Source organism: Dufourea novaeangliae, unplaced genomic scaffold (assembly GCF_001272555.1).
Source record: "Dufourea novaeangliae isolate 0120121106 unplaced genomic scaffold, ASM127255v1 scaffold542, whole genome shotgun sequence".
Classification (NCBI taxonomy): Eukaryota; Metazoa; Arthropoda; class Insecta; order Hymenoptera; family Halictidae; genus Dufourea; species Dufourea novaeangliae.
Genome location: NW_015374416.1, coordinates 25,626 through 38,436, shown reverse-complemented (window position 1 = coordinate 38,436; position 12,811 = coordinate 25,626). Strand labels below are relative to the sequence as shown.

Here is a 12,811-nt window from a genome sequence, read left to right as displayed (position 1 = left end):
TTGGACGCATTTTAATCGGGAGAATTTCTTCAACTCATTCATGACATTTTCATTAAAATATATTGCAAATTGTAAAAGTTTGAATTTTCATTCGTGCGTCATTCTTTATCTCATCTACGTCTGTTTACATTGTATGCCGATGGGTCGGTCGCTGGCCTTGGACGTTCGGCGAGAATCGAAATCTCGCCACGAGCCGTAGGCCGTAGCTATTCTATCGTTCTCCTCACGGGTAGAATTGCATGCAGGATTTGAGGCAACAGCGTCAGAAAAACGATACTGTCCGGCAACACTGTCTTCGCGTAGGAAATACACAAACCCAGCTTCATGGTAACGGGGAACAAAATTTATATGTGGGTACTGCCGCTAGATGTCGTATTATCAAGCCGTCCCAAATATCGATTTTGTGTTTCCGCTGGCGTCCGATTGCTTACATCAGCGCTTCGATCGATTCGGAATTGGCCCCAAAGCAGTCTCCCCTCTTAACGGGCAGAGACAGCGGCAGCAGAGGTGCGAACAAGGGCGCCACTGTCTGTTAAGCTGCTTGCTCGCATCTGGCTCGATCTCTTCCTAGTATCCATTTGGTGTTCGTGCCGCGAGCAAGAAACGGATATTGAGACACGGATTTGCACTTACGCAATCTTGAAACGGAAAGAGGGGATTGAGTGTCGAGGTAGCCGTAGGGGTTTAAGTTAGGTACACGCGAACGTCGCAAGGCGACGTCTGTGTTGCAACGAATATCATTTCGTACGGACGTACGTGTACAGACATACAATACATATTTAACTAACATTTTTACTAACCAGATTAGTAAGTCTATACATTGACTAAGAAATGTAGAAATTTTACTGAATTAATGTTTTTGCTGTACATATAGAACTCCTATTGCAGCTTCAAATAAACAAATCCACAATTAAGTGAATTCAATTAACGACGGTAGAAATTTTACGCGACACAGATATAAAAATGAAAACTTAATATTTTACACGATAATTTTTTGTGTTTTATGTACATATCTGTTATTCCCATATTCATAGATATGAAGGTGTAAATAGACTCATCTCTTGCGTAAGTCTGTTGTGTCCCTTCAGTTTTATATCTGTGTCGTACAGTTTCTATTGTTGTTATCTGACACCTTCGTCGGTGAACTGAGATTTTTCTGATTAAAATGATACCAAGCACGGCATAATTTGGATCACATTTAGTCATATAGAAAGTGCTAACCCTTCGAGTACTGTACGCCACGGCCGGCGCAGATTCATTTCTGACTCACATCGATAGGCTACTAACAGAAAATTACGGTGGCTTGAGCTCGAGGCCCTCAACGACATTCTACTAATACAGTATCGATCGCTCGAGCTCGACCTTCACCGATATTGTACTACCACAGTGTGCATGTCGCCACCACTGGATTCTATTTTTCTACATGAGTAAATATGATCGAAATTATGTCGTGTTTGATATCATTTTAATCAGAAAAATCTCACCAATGCGTTAGTGACAGTTGCATTAAGAAAGAAGTAAAAATAACAAAATTTGATCGTTGCATTAGTGTTGTCTCATCGATACGCATGAAAATCTGTTCAGGTTTGCTCTATCGCGAGCTATGGTTAGAGTTTCTTCTAGATCTTTAGTTTTTGAAATAAATGAAAGAATATTAGCGAAAAGTGGTGCGTTTTCGGTGTCCTTTTCACTTTAAACATTATTTTGTAAAATGTAATAAGAATTTATATCATTTTGTTCGGAAGAGTCGAGAGAATTATTTCGTGTCAAAAGAAATTGAATACCTGTTACTGTAAAAGCATAACACAGTTCCAAAGTTGAAAATTTGCAATGTTCTTTAAAATTTATTTTTTCAACAACTGGACGTGCTGGAAAGAAACAGTTTACAGATTCGTATTCAGCCCATGAAGATCTATCAGAAACGCTTATTGAAAACTGCAAAAATTTTTAGGTGTTGAACAGTGTTATCGGCCGTCGTAGGTTTATTTATAAGAAACAGATGAGGGAAAGTTAGAGATGGCAAGTAGCCCGACGTTGCGTTGCCTAAAGAATAAGGACATTGTTTCTGGATAATCGGGCTACGGAGTGGGGAAGGCAAAGATGCTTTCTGGTAAGAGGACTGTATTGGACCGCACGGCACTTACCCCAGAATCTCAGTTCTCGTTTAATATCCAGGCATCGATACCATTTTTTTACACATAATAATGTTTTACAATTTTCTTCGAATAAATTTATTCGTTACTCTCGAATGAATTCGTTTTATTCGCAACTTTTATTTGAAGATTATTCGACTAAAATTTTATTCGAAAAATTTATTCGAGTAAAATTTTGTTCCAATAACGTCGGACGAATCGTCTGAAATTGGTGCCCTTGTGACCACAGCCCAACGTCAACTGCAGAGGCTCGATCGATATTCACGAATAGTCGGAATGATGTTTCTGTCCGCTAGTTGTTCAAACGGAGGTCCCGAATTCCGAGCAATTAAAGGATCCTTACTGTATTTTAATATGTGTCATATACATATAATGCAATATAGCTTAGTATTGTATAATACAGGGTTGCATAACTTGTGTTCCCGGAGTCGGTGTCTCACTCCGGGATACCCCCACTTTGCGGCTCAAGCTGCCTCGTCTGGTACGTACAAAGCATCGCATGCTACGGCTCTGGCATAACATGCAACGCTCCGTAGGTAGCGCGCGAGGCAACCTGAGCCGCGTAGTGGGCGTACCCCCGGAGCTTAACACTGACTCTGGGAGCAGAAGTTATGCAGCTCTGCTATAATATAAAGTGTATAAGAAAGTGAAGGTTAACATAAACCTTGAGGAAAGTATCTCTAGGATTTCAGTAATTGTAAAATAAAAAGTCTGAAATCTATCATTTGGACGGGTTTGGTAGTTCTAGTGTCAATATACATCATGCAATAATATCACTTAAGAGAAATATGTGCAGCACTATTTTCTGCAATAATGGCAAGAAAAATTACATTTGTATCTGTTCAGGATTGGCTGGGCCGCGGGATGACGTCATGCGCGCCGACAAGCCAGCGTCGTCGCGGCGAGCATGTACCGCGCGTCTCACCGCAAAGCTCGACGATTATCGTGCCGAATTCAGCAATCGTTGGAGACTAAGAGTTACGTCGCGGGTAATCATAATGCTGATACCTGTGGGCCACCTCGTACAGTGACAACGGTATCCTTCTCTAGCCACTGCCAGGTCTTTGTCTGGCAGTGTGCTCTCTCTCACACTCAAAGGACCGTTGCTGTGCGGGGTGTCTACGTGACAGCGAACACCAGTTTTTATACTATTAACTGTCTAATTATCTGCGACGAGCCTTTGTCTCCGTCTATTCGTGACGATACTTTTTTCGAGAAACGTGCGAACTAGCTAAGGATGCTCCCTTACAATCAACGGGAACCATGTATGTATACGCGATACACGAGAGAGACATTCGATTTCGTAGAATCCAACTTCTGCCTCGACAATTGCACAAATGCACTTTTCACTGGTATAGAACTCACGGATAGACTTCCCTACAGGGTGGTCTGGTCCGAATAAACACCAATAAACACATTTTAATTGAAAGAATAAGAATTTTAGAAATTGTGCGATTGTGACAGACGCCGATGAAGCACACAAGATGGCTGCTCAAGTCACATTTTGTCAAATATCACACGATTTAGTTGTTTTCTCGTCAAATGCTGACCAGACCACCCTGTACACCACTGTCACACTATCGTAGAAAACCGATTTTTGTTAATTTATCACTTGTGGAAGGCGTAAGTTGGATTCTACGATTTGACGCGTCCAGGCTCAGGAATATACACTGGTATAGTTCAAGGATTCTCCACTAGCGGCGCTTATGGTATTTGTCAGTCACTTTGGCCATGTTACCACCGAGCATCGATAAAACAGAGGGAAGTCGGTATATGTAACCTCGCAACACGTGCTGGATCGTATCAATTGTTTTGTTACGCTGTTGCCATTCGACAATTCTGCCCATCAGGAGAACGATGGAATACCTACGACTTGTGGCGAGATTTCGACTCTCGCCGAACATAGGAACAGAATGGTGCGACTGAAAGAGATTCAAGAATGAAGCAATACTTACGTACTAATGTGTGCAACGATAAACCTTTTCTATTTGTACTTGCAATGATGCTAATTTTTTTTATTACATACGAAATACTTGAAATGGCATTCCCGAGAAACAATAGTTATTTATCATTTATTGACCTAATTAATGCAGATGTTATATACTTACACATATATTTCATAAAAAGATGCAAAAAGAATACAATTAATCGCAAACGCTCCCTCAATCTTTTCATTTGTCGACCAGCGGAAATAGATTTTGAACTAACAACGATTTTTCGACTTTCTTGTATATATGTGCACAGGGATAAGGAAAGAAGGACTTGAAGGATTTGAAAAAAAGTACGATCTTCATATTATCAAAAATGTTTTATTTAAATGAAAATAATTATTGACATATATGGGGCGGCTGCCCCCACCACTCCGCCGGCCGCCGCGCCGGCTACCGCGCCGTCCACCGCGACGGTCGCTATACATGATTTTTTTTATCATTTTTTTTATTTGAAACAGTAAAATAAAAATTAGATCTTATAATTATATTCGTACATTTATATCGGTAGTGGGCAACTGTTTGCTCACGATCATCGAAAGGAGAAATTCCAGCCGCGCGATACTCGTGAACGATCAGTTGCCCACCTCTGATACCAGAGATGGGTAAATTTTTATTTAAATAAAAATTTCAAATAACGAATAAAAGATAAACAAATTAGTTGTTATGCGCCGAATAAAGATAATTCTGGTAATCTTTACTCGACGCATGACAAATAATTTTTTTATTTGATGAGAATTTATTTGACGAACAGATTTTATAAAAGTACATTATAAAAGTTCACGGTTTCATTCAATCCCTGCTTTCTTCATGAGGCGATACAACATTGTAACGCGCGTGCCAGCCTCATTGTCTGTGATGCCAGAATCGTGGTACTGTTTACCCCCACCACTCTCCCACTCCGACGTACCATCGTCTCTCACTATGACGTCCCGGCTACCCCCACTTTACGTCCACCGTGCTGGCACACACAAGCGTATCCCAACCCTGTCCGTGTGCGCTGGCCGTTCGAGAGACGGTGAGCTATATTTAGAAAAGAGTGGGGGTAAACCGTACCACGTTCTGACATCACTGCCGCCTTGGAAATCCTTTTCGAATACTACTGCGGCGAAAATTCACGTTCTCGACGCGATGCCCCGCAACCTAAGCGCGTGAGCAGTCAAGAGACCCTATTCGAATCCCAATGCGGCGGTTTTACTTTTTATTTTTAATTATTTTATAATTTCACTTTGTAACCTCTAAGTAAAATAAAAAAGTTAAAAAATATTAATTCGGGAAGCATTTAAAAAGAAAAAAATAAATGTTTTCCACTTCAATATCTAAATTTTTTATTATATACAGACATATTATGTTGTATACACATAAATTATTTTTACAATTAAATGGTATCCTTACAACCCTACTCATTACTACTCTGAACATTCGTACAAAAATCTATTAGATTAAAATATTGTCATAAGTGTATCTTCAGTCTTTTAAAATTATGATATATTTCGCCGCTAACGAAAACCGCTGCAGCTGGTCCACGTATATACGATGCCGAATGGTCTTTTGCTTTTCCCCATATGAATGGAAAAAAACACAATTGAAATAGTAATTTTAATAACATAAGATAAAATATTAAGATTGCTATGAACTTATCTTTTTTTTGCTGAATTATTCTGTAATTTCGCTTCCTCACTTTTGAGTAGAAGTTTCGCAGCTAACGAAAGTAACGAAGTACGAGTCTTTTGCTTATGTATATATCTAAAAAGAAATAAATATATAAATATAATGATAATCATAATTGCCATAGTGAAAGATAAAATATAAATATTATTGTAAACACATCTTTAACAAATTTTAAAAGACTGAAGATACACTTACGACGTCATATTTTAATCTAATAGATTTTTATACGAATGTTCAGAGTAGTAATGAGTAGGGTTGTAAGGATAACATCTAATTGTAAAAATAATTTATGTGTATACAACATAATATGTACGTATATAATAAAAAATTTAGATACTGAAGTGGAAAACATTTATTTTCTTCTTTTTAAATGCTTCCCAAATTAATATTTTTTAACTTTTTTATTTTACTTAGAGATTACAAAGTGAAATTATAAAATAATTAAAAATAAAAAGTAAAATCGCCGCATTGGGATGCGAGTAGGGTCTCTTGACTGTTGCTCACGCGCTTAGGTTGCGGGGCATCGCGTCGAGAACGTGACTTTTCGCCGCAGTGATATTCAAACAGGATTTCCAAGACAACAATGATTTCAGAATCGTGGTACGGTTTACCCCCACTCTTTTCTAAATATAGCTCATCGTCTCTCGAACGGCCAGCGCACACGGACAGAGCTGGGATATGCTTGTGTGTGCCAACACGGCGGACGTAAAGTGGAAGGCCATAGTGGGAGACAATGTTAGGTCGGAGTGGGGGAGTGGTGGGGATACAGCGTCCCACGATTCTGGCGTCACTGCTGGGGAGTCGAAGGCTGGCACGCGCGTTACAATGTTTTATCGCCCCATGAAGAAAGCAGGGATTGAATAAAACCGTGAACTTTTATAATGTACTTTTATAAAATGTGTTCGTCAAATATATTCTCATCAAATAAAAAACTTATTTGTCATGCGTCGAGTAAAAATCACCAGTATTATCTTTATTCGGCGCATAACAACTAATTTTTCTATTTGATGAAAATTTATCTTCAGCGTGCTATAAAGATTTCATCTTTATTTGTATATTTATTTGACGTAAAATAATTTTCTGATCGCGTTCGAGCCGCGCTGCCGAGGACTGGGGAGTCGATGGCCCGGCACGCGCGTTACAATGTTGTATCGCCTCATGAAGAAAGCAGGGATTGAATGAAACCGTGAACTTTTATAATATACTTTTATAAAATCTGTTCGTCAAATAAATTCTCATCAAATAAAAAAATTATTTGTCATGCGTCGAGTAAAGATTACCAGAATTATCTTTATTCGGCGCATAACAACTAATTTGTTTATCTTTTATTCGTTATTTGAAATTTTTATTTAAATAAAAATTTACCCATCTCTGGTATCAGAGGTGGGCAACTGATCGTTCACGAGTATCGCGCGGCTGGAATTTCTCCTTTCGATGATCGTGAGCAAACAGTTGCCCACTACCGATATAAATGTACGAATATAATTATAAGATCTAATTTTTATTTTACTGTTTCAAATAAAAAAAATGATAAAAAGAATCATGTATAGCGACCGTCGCGGTGGACGGCGCGGCGGCCGGCAGCCGCCTCATATATGTCAATAATTATTTTCATTAAAATAAAACATTTTTGATAATATGAAGATCGTACTTTTTTTCAAATCCTTCAAGTCCTTCTTTCCTTATCCCTGTGCACATATATACAAGAAAGTCGAAAAATCGTTGTTAGTTCAAAATCTATTTCCGCTGGTCGACAAATGAAAAGATTGAGGGAGCGTTTGCGATTAATTGTATTCTTTTTGCATCTTTTTATGAAATATATGTGTAAGTATATAACATCTGCATTAATTAGGTCAATAAATGATAAATAACTATTGTTTCTCGGGAATGCCATTTCAAGTATTTCGTATGTAATACAAAAAATTAGCATCATTGCTAGTACAAATAGAAAAGGTTTATCGTTGCACACATTAGTACGTAAGTATTGCTTCATTCTTGAATCTCTTTCAGTCGCACCATTCTGTTCCTATGTTCGGCGAGAGTCGAAATCTCGCCACGAGCCGTAGGTATTCCATCGTTCTGATGGGCAGAATTGTCAAAAATCGTTACTGTCAGGCAACACTGTCTTCGCGTAGTAAATACACAAACCCAACTTGATGGTAATGGGGAACAAAATTTATTTGTGGGTATTGCCGTTAGATGTCATATTATTAAGCTGTTCCAATTATCGATGATGTGTTTTCGTTAGTGTCCGATTGATTATATCAGCGCTTCGATCGATTCGGAGTTGGCCCCAAAGGAGTCTGCCCCCTTAAAACACTGTTATATTACCGGCGCTCCGGGTATAATAATTGTATATGTTTTCGGTGCTCCGAATTATTGTATTTTAATCATTATCGTCTTTGTTATATTTATTAATTGTGTACCATCGACGCGAAGAATAAACTAATTGTTCTATACAATCAAGAAGGTGCTTCTTCGCCACTTCCTTCTTCGAGTCTAATCTCGAACAGTATCGAATTCATTCCTTTTATCCACATGTACAATTATAAAGAAAACGCACGCATATTTTGTAATATCATTGACATTGCGATTAAATTTTAGATATTATCTTTAACTAATACACACTTTATTTCGTGTATTCATAGGCTGTTCGAGGAAAATGAGGAATTATTAAACATGTTCACACAGTTTCGTGAACTGAAGACGAAAGAACAACAAACCAATAGTATGGAATTAGCGCAACACGCAGAAAAAGTTATGTCTGCCCTCGACGAAGGCATTAAGGGCTTGGACGACATGGACGTATTCTTGACCTGCCTTCACCAAGTCGGAGCGACGCACACAAAAATCCCCGGCTTCAATCCACAATATTTTTGGGTAAGTGTTCTGAAAGTTTAATGCATATATTATCCAACTTTATTGGAATGTGTGTATTTTAAAATAACACTGGTCAACATGATTTTTGTCCCAAAGAACATTTATACCGATTCTTATAGATTTTTTTGTGCTGAATACGAATCCGTAAACAGTTTTTTGCCATCACCCTCGGATTCCGAGAAATTTAATTTTAAAAAAATGCAAATATTCAAATTTGAACATTTCCTGTGTTCAAACATTCATAATTATTCAGTTGATTGTTACGTCAAATTATTCTGTAAACTCTCCCAAATAACATGGTACAGGTTGTTATCGCATTATCAACATTTAAACATGTAAACTGTAGGCATCGGCATGTGCCTTTGCTGTCCCGACGGTGGCTTTGTTAGTAACCGGCACGTGGACACGTGGAGACGTAACCATTGTGTCAGATATCGTCGTTGTGCCGCCGAGTCGTCGTTGCGACGCGGGCCGCCGACATAGGCATGAAAGACGGATACCGCTTCCGTGTGATCGACATCTACCGCCTGTGTGAGAGTGTGTGTGTGTGTGTGTGTGTGTGAACGAATGCCATAGTATATAAGAAAGACGACAGAAGCGGGGAGGACTCTTGTTTTGTACCGACTCCCGTCGAAGTCAGATCGACTCAATAAACTGTTTAATACACTAATCATTTCCTCCGCTCGACCCTCCTACAAATCAGAAGTGGGATAAAGGACTCGTGACTCGCGAATAAGCTCGCCAGTCCAGTAAACGGGTCGTTACGCGAATAAGTTCGCGCCGTAGAGTTTGATCGGCTTTCCTACAACTGGGAAACTCGCGAATAAGCTCGCCAGTTTAGTAAACGGGTCGGTACGCGAAATAAGTTCGCGCCGTAGTGAATAAGAGTACAATATAAGTGAATCAAGAATTAAGTGACATTTCTAGATCCAAGTGACAGTCATGAGTTCCCTCACGTTGGCCGTTTTAAAAGAAATTTGTCGAGATAGGGAGTTGCCGACATCGGGATCGAAACTCGAATTAATAAGCAGGTTATTGGATGCTGGTGTCCCTGAAGCAGAATTACAGTTAATATCGGCTCCCGCAGCAACCAACAGTGATCGTTCAATGGATTGCGAGGTGCACCAGGCGATGCAACCACAGGCGGAATCTCGGGATAGGCCCCTCACAGAGCTGGAACTGCTACGCAGGGAACGAGAGGTGACACAACGCGAAATGCAGTTGTTAAGAAGAGAACTGGAAATGGTCCGGCTAACACCGTCGTCGGATAGCAACTCGACACGTGGCCGTGAGGTTAAGTGGGGCGATGTTAAGGAAATGATTAATGAGTTTGACGGCGGAAATTGCGAAGTTGAAATATGGGCGAGACAAGTGAAGAAACTAATTGACACTAACAGTCTCGACGAGCAGGCAGCAAAGGCACTGGTTTGTCATAAATTAAGAGGAAAAGCTCTCAGGTGGTATTATTCGAAGCCTGATTGTGTGGACATGAAGTGCGACGAGGTGCTGCAGGGACTGCGTAACATGTTCGGGCAACGAATGAGCGTTTTGTCATTACGATGCGAGTTCGAGCGAAGGGTTTGGAAAAGGGAAGAAGCGTTCACCGACTACATGCACGACAAGGTGGTGTTAGGCAATCGGGTGCCGATTTCGGACAGTGAAATCGTCGATTATATTATAGAAGGCATACCCGATGAAAACATCAGATCCGTCGCGCGAGTGCGATGTTTTCAAACAACGGAGGAGCTGGTACGCGCTTTTGGCGGATTGGTGCTGCCTGGTGGAATGCAGCAGCAGAAAAATGTTCAGCGACGGGAGATGAATCTACCGAAGGGCAGAAATAACAAGGATCATCGCGAGCGGAAGGAGCCACAGCAGGTGAGATGCTTCAACTGCAACGGGAACGGCCACTATGCAGTGGATTGCAAGGAGCCGAGGCGCGAACGAGGGACCTGCTTCAAGTGCGGCGTTTCCGGACATAAGGTCGAGAATTGCCATGCTTCGCAGAGCAACGTCACCTACGTCACCACACCGCGAAGCGAGGACAACGAATTTTTCCCCACGGTAATGTTGGAAATCGGCGACCAAAGTAAGTTTTTTTCAACCAACTTAGACGCGCTGATCGATTCTGGCAGTCCTGTTAGTTTTGTTAAAGAAAGTTGCATACCACGTAGGCTTATATTGAGTTCGGATGATTCTAAAGGGTTTTCGGGAATAAACGGTAGCGTAATGCAAATTGTCGGGCGCGTGGAAGCAAGCGTTACACTTGACCACAATAAAAGTCGCATAACTCTGCTCGTTGTGGAAGAAAGAACCATGAAAAATTCTTTGGTACTGGGTAGGGATTTTATGAAGATCGCGCAAGTTTCTTTAAAAATAAATCCAGAAGTCATGGAAATTATGAATATCGAGTCAGTTTCAGTGAATGAGAGTCCGGCGTCTCAATTAATAATTAACGAAAAGATTCCACATGATACCCGTGTACAAACGCGTAAAATCTTCGAAGATCATTACATAAAGCCGACCAGACCCGAAAATCCACAAATCGAAAATGTCATGGAATTAACGTTAACGGACAGTAAACCTTTTCACTGTAATCCGCGTAGATTATCGTATATCGAGAAGTCCAAGTTGAAGGACAGTATAGATGATCTATTGAAAAAAGGCGCAATCAGAGAGAGCACGTCAGAGTACGCATCACCGATAGTGTTAGCGAAGAAAAAAAACGGGGAGTTACGAATGTGTATAGATTTCAGAACCTTAAATAAAGTGACAACACGTGATAATTTTCCATTGCCGTTGATCGAAGATCAATTAGATTTGTTAGAGGGAAAAAAGTATTTCACTTCCTTAGATCTGAAAGACGGATTTTTCCATATTAGGATGCATGAAGAGTCTGTTAGATATACGTCGTTCGTTACTCCTCTAGGACAATACGAGTGTGTAAAAATGCCATTTGGCCTAAAGGGCGGACCCCTTAAATTTCAGAGGTATATAACGCAAATATTTAAAGACCTGATCGCATCCGGAGACGTATCGGTGTATTTAGACGATTTTCTGATTGCGACCGTTACAATAGACCATCATTTAAAGATATTAGAACGAGTTTTTCGGTTGTGTGTTGCAAACAAACTCGAGTTAAGACTAGACAAATGTAGGTTTCTGCAGACGGCATTGGAATACCTAGGCTATATTGTTACAAGCGAAGGTATCCGACCGACCGAGCGAGGTATCAATGACGTAAAAAAATTTCCGGTGCCCCGTAACGTTCGAGATGTACAGAGTTTCATAGGGCTTTGCTCATACTTCCGAAAGTTCATTGAAAATTTTTCGATTATTGCCAAGCCGCTTGACGATGTGACGAGGAAAGATGCACAGTTTAGATTCGGACCGGAAGAGGATCACGCGTTCGAGACATTAAAAAATTTGTTAGTTTGCGCACCTATTTTAAGTATTTATTGTCCGCGCGATGAGACCGAACTCCATTGTGACGCGAGTGCGATAGGATTCGGTGGAATTCTGATGCAAAAGAAGACCGATCAGAAGTTTCATCCAGTATTTTACTTCTCTAAAAGAACCACAGACACTGAAACTAGGTACCATAGTTTCGAGCTAGAGACGCTAGCGATAATTTATGCACTACGGCGATTTCGGACGTATTTGTTAGGTATCCGTTTTAAGATAGTCACCGATTGTCAGGCACTGAGCCTAACGCTAAACAAGAAAGATACCAATCCGCGAATTACTCGTTGGGTTTTGGAACTGCAAAATTATGATTATGCGCTTGAGCATAGAGTCAGCTCTAGAATGAGGCATGTAGACGCTCTTAGCCGACAAATTTGCGTCATAAATGACAATTCCTTTGACAGAAATTTAGCATTATGCCAGGATAAAGACCCAGAAATAGTAAAAATTAGGGAAAAGTTGGAAGATTCCGGGGACAAATTTTTTGAAATGACGAATGGCCTAGTTTACAGAAAGTTAAGGGAGCGTGCGTTATTTTATGTTCCTACCTCATTAGAATATAACATTTTACAGACATACCACAATGATATGGGACATGTGGGCCCAGAAAAGACCATAGAAAATATTTTAAACAGTTATTGGTTCCCGAAATTA

At 40.1% G+C, this 12,811-nt stretch overlaps 1 protein-coding gene across 1 annotated transcript in view; it reads left to right on the top strand.

Annotated features, from left to right (window-relative positions):
* Positions 1 to 8,460: 8,460 nt before the first annotated feature.
* LOC107193040 (uncharacterized protein K02A2.6-like) overlaps positions 8,461 to 12,811 on the top strand; it is a gene marked incomplete at its 5' end in the record, with an annotated part of 5,289 nt that continues 938 nt past the window's right edge. The window contains 2 exons of the mRNA XM_015582414.1: positions 8,461 to 8,692; positions 9,620 to 12,683. Of these exons, the coding sequence (XP_015437900.1) occupies positions 8,461 to 8,692; positions 9,620 to 12,683 (3,296 nt within the window). The remainder of the gene's footprint in view (positions 8,693 to 9,619; positions 12,684 to 12,811) is intronic.